Consider the following 4,068-nt stretch of genomic DNA (forward strand, 5'->3'; position numbering starts at 1 on the left):
CATCGGAACGCTGGGTCCAAACCGACGGGCACACTTTGGCAGGCCCCTCAAAATTTCTGCAGGAATTTTCTAGTTTTCATTTATTCTCTAAAACACATCAAGTGTTTGCAGAAACAGCAGGCTAAAATACTCCACCAGCCTCTCGGCTACAATGTGGCAGCTGCCATTTCTGCTCATTACTTGATTTCAATAAAATGTTTTGCAGACTAAACTTTCAGGAAGTTGTTCTCCTTCGTAGAAAGAGCATGGCCTTTGAAGATGCTTTTTGTTCTTTCAGCTCTTCACTCTGTGGTATCATATCATTACTGGGCTGCAGTCAGCATCTGTAGAAAGCCTTAATTTGGGTCAAGGATTCGTTTTCATAAGCTGCATTTCCACTTCAAATCTTTGTCTATATACAGCTACGTCAACAAAATGCAATTTCACAATTGCGGTGTTTCCAATAAATAAGAAATAAAATTAAAAGTCACAGATGAATAAGCTAATTTACACAAAAGCTCCTTAAAGTTACACCAGCGACATCATTATCATTAGTTAAAATGGTCTCGAAACAACAATGTTATCGTTTATCGAAATAACTTCTGGGACAATTTATCGTCCAGCAAAATTTGTTATGGCGACAGGAATAATTACAACTACATTATCCACCAGTGTGAAATGTTACCACTTGTCGGTTTCTTTTCCATATGAAGACTTTGATGAGGAGTTTCTGAAATTTACTTAGTTAAACAATCGAATCGGCCTTTAAAGTCTGGATAAATGAGAATACGTCAACCAACTATCTTTTGATACCCAATCTGACTCTGAGTCGTGTCAAACCATCGACTAGTTCAAGTTTACAATCACTTGAAAAATAATGGCATTGTCTGAACTCGAGGGAAGCAGAGAAATTGTAGTTTGCTGTGGAAACGCAATATGTTCTTTATGCCTTAATGGCACCTCGAGCTGCAGTACATGTAGCTGAATAATCAAAACCAGAACTTTTGTATTTCATATTCTGGCATGTCTCTGCAGCTAAAAAGTCACAAGTGTATTAATAATGTAGAGAAGTTCCCGCGGCTCGTGTCACGGCTCACTGCAGTCTTTCGCAGTTTCTCGGCCCCAGGGGGGGAGCGGCTGCCGTGAAGCTTTTAGATGGACCCTGCCACAAACACACCTGATTAAAATGAATGAGTCATACTTGAGCTGCGGCCGAGCTTAATGTCAGCCCAACAGAGTTGACCGTTCATTTAAATAACACGAGCTGGAATCTGCAAGCTTTCTGAAATATTCATGGCAGGGGGTCCCTGGAACTGAACAATCCTACAAGAACTTTTGATGAAGAAAAAAAAAAAAGAGAGATATCATTTGACATTCTGAGCTTCATATTGCTTGTTATTCTGTGACAAGTCATAATGCCTGCTGTCAAAAGGGTATATTAGATCCAATCTAGTAATAAAATTGATTTAACCCACTTAGGTTGTGACAGAATGACAGATTTATCACACCAAAAGCAGAAACCGGATCTCTATTCTAGTAGCCAAATGATGTTTAGCTGTAACCACCATGATTGGATTGATTTTACTTTTTTGCATTAAGACACATTATGTGTTGGTCCTATACAGAGTCACACTTTTTCTGAAACAATTTTGGTATATTTTCATCAAAAGAAAAACGTAAATTAATAATTTTTTTATCCACTTTACCCAACAGAGAATGTCAACAATTTGATTTTATCTTCAAACATTTCAAAAAGTAGCAAGTGCAGAGCACACTGGAGATTCAACTAAGGAAATCATTCTGAAACAATAAAATATCATTACTGTGGAATCATTTTTATATGTATAGACAGCATGTGTGTACAAGTTGTACCTGGATGCACAGTAACAGCGCACCTGTAGAGGAACGCTGACATGCTCTTCTGCACGTGCCATGAAGGACGGCATTTCTGCTGCTGTAAACGTCTCCGTTGCCTTTGGGGCTGGTTTACTACTACTGGAAGCTGGATTTGCACTTCAGCTCATTTTCATTCATACCAAGAATGTTTACACAAAGCTATACAACTTAATGCTCTTGAAAAATGCTTATGTGAACTTGTCGTTCTCCATTGTCACTGTAGCGGAAAAACTAGTCAACTTTAGTGAGAATTGGTCAAGACTGAAGGATGGTTCTGCTAAAAAACAAAAAGTTGTAACATGTGGCTGGAAAGATCATTTGCTGGACTGCCCAAGGCCATAGTTAATCCTCTGAGTTTGTCCTTAAATTTGGCTTGTGAAAGTAAACCAGAAGCAAACACTGCTGGTTTCCTCTGATGTATAATATGTTCCACATTAAATGAGAACTTAGATCTGGGAATGACATCAAATCTAACTTAGCCATGATCCAGTTCCAAGTTCAAAGGCCAGTGAGGTTTGCTGAATAATGTAGTTGCTGAAAAAGCTAAGTACTTGTAGCAGCACAAGCTAATAATGTTTCTCTCCTGATTTTTTATATACCTGAAAAATTTAGGATAGTAATCTTTTAACTGAACACATCTCTTCTGACTAGAAGTAGTTTTAGGGTTGTATAGTGGTGCAAGGCTGACTTCAATCTAAGGAGGAAACAAAAGATTAGGGTGATGGCAAGAGGCCTATCAGCCTCAAAGACTTGGATATCATCACCAAAAAAATAATAAAAACACCACAGAAATGTTTTCTCACTCATTATTGAGAAAGGTATATATAAATTAGCATGCAATATTTGTTAAAATACTGTTTTGTTTCTTCTATATATACAAATACTACTCCTTGTACACTGCTGTATTGTCTCAATAGAGTTGTAAGTGTCCTTTCCTATCAAAAATTAGCAACTTTACATGAAAATCTACGTAGGGCATGAATCACTTTTGGCCTATTACAAAACAACTGATATTTAATTAACTTAAAATAAAATAGTGACGTAGCTTTAAGTATTAAACTTTAAGAGTTGTCCCGTTCTCCGTGTTGCTGCTCTTATGACTTCCTGTTACAGATGTTACTGAGGTTATGTCAACAAACGTTTGGATTATAGCGAAACCGACCTTTTTGACCTACCTTCACCGCCCAGCAGCAGGAAGCGAATTCTCAAGTTACAGCGTCCTAATTTCACCTCCAGTCCCCGCAAACACTCACATCGTGGATTCATTATTCTATGTCGGTACTTACTTTTTGTGCCTGGTCATCATGGAGTTCAGCGGAGAGATCTGAGGCTAACATCTTCAGATGGAGTGATGTGTAAACTTTGCGTCCTGCCCCCGCCGCCTTCCGTACACAACCGCGAAAAGGTTTTTTCACACACACACACACAAAAAGACTTCTAATCTGAGTAACGATAGCTAAACCGTGCTCTGTTTTCCCTTAGTTCCAAAAAGTGCTTCTTTGTAGTATGGTTAAATAAGAAAAGGGGCGGACTGTAGGAAACAAGAAACTTCCAGCTTCCGTGAACTGGGTGGTGAGGTGACGTCATTCAAAAGTAAAGGCGCCGATTGGCTGTTAACGAGGAGCGACGTGTTCTGTTGTACGTGAGAGAGCATAATAACGACATCTTCCCCTCAAATCACCTTTGTGTATATCCGTAATATTTCGAACCATCACCTGAGATATTGGTTTTCAGCCTTTTTCAAATAAATAACACTAGGTTAATAAGTTTTTAATAAGTTTTCCACTCACTATTATGATTAGTTATTTTAATATTTCAGTAGGCTATGACGGTCATACCTTTCTGCTGTTTTTAACTGGTTATCATTATGTGTTAAGTTGAAGGATGTTTATATGTATGTTACATATAAATATCCTTCCCTATACTCAGTGGTTCACATTTGTACAAAAAAAGAAGGAAGTCCCAATAGGTTTCTCACCAACCCAGCCTCAAAATCAAACATGGCTGCTGCACATCTGACATGCTGTGTTCCCCTAGTAGTTGGAATTCTACTTCCAAGTCTCAAAAATCATCTGGAACAACCTCCAAAGTGAGACTTCCCTCTGGAAAGTAGGAGTAACTCAGAAAACCCCCAGTTGTGATTTGTAAGACAGACTTTGAGAGAAAGAGAGAGAAAGTAGTACAGGGGACTAG

At 38.5% G+C, this 4,068-nt stretch overlaps 1 protein-coding gene across 1 annotated transcript in view; it reads right to left on the reverse strand.

The window, feature by feature from the left end:
- hk2 (hexokinase 2) overlaps positions 1–3,459 on the reverse strand; it is a 47,579-nt gene extending 44,120 nt beyond the window's left edge. The window contains exon 1 of the mRNA XM_015049129.1: positions 3,162–3,459. Within this exon, the coding sequence (XP_014904615.1) occupies positions 3,162–3,212 (51 nt within the window). The 5' untranslated portion in view covers positions 3,213–3,459. The remainder of the gene's footprint in view (positions 1–3,161) is intronic.
- Positions 3,460–4,068: the final 609 nt, after the last annotated feature.

Source organism: Poecilia latipinna, unplaced genomic scaffold (assembly GCF_001443285.1).
Source record: "Poecilia latipinna isolate Pla-1442-1.1 unplaced genomic scaffold, P_latipinna-1.0 Scaffold927, whole genome shotgun sequence".
Classification (NCBI taxonomy): Eukaryota; Metazoa; Chordata; class Actinopteri; order Cyprinodontiformes; family Poeciliidae; genus Poecilia; species Poecilia latipinna.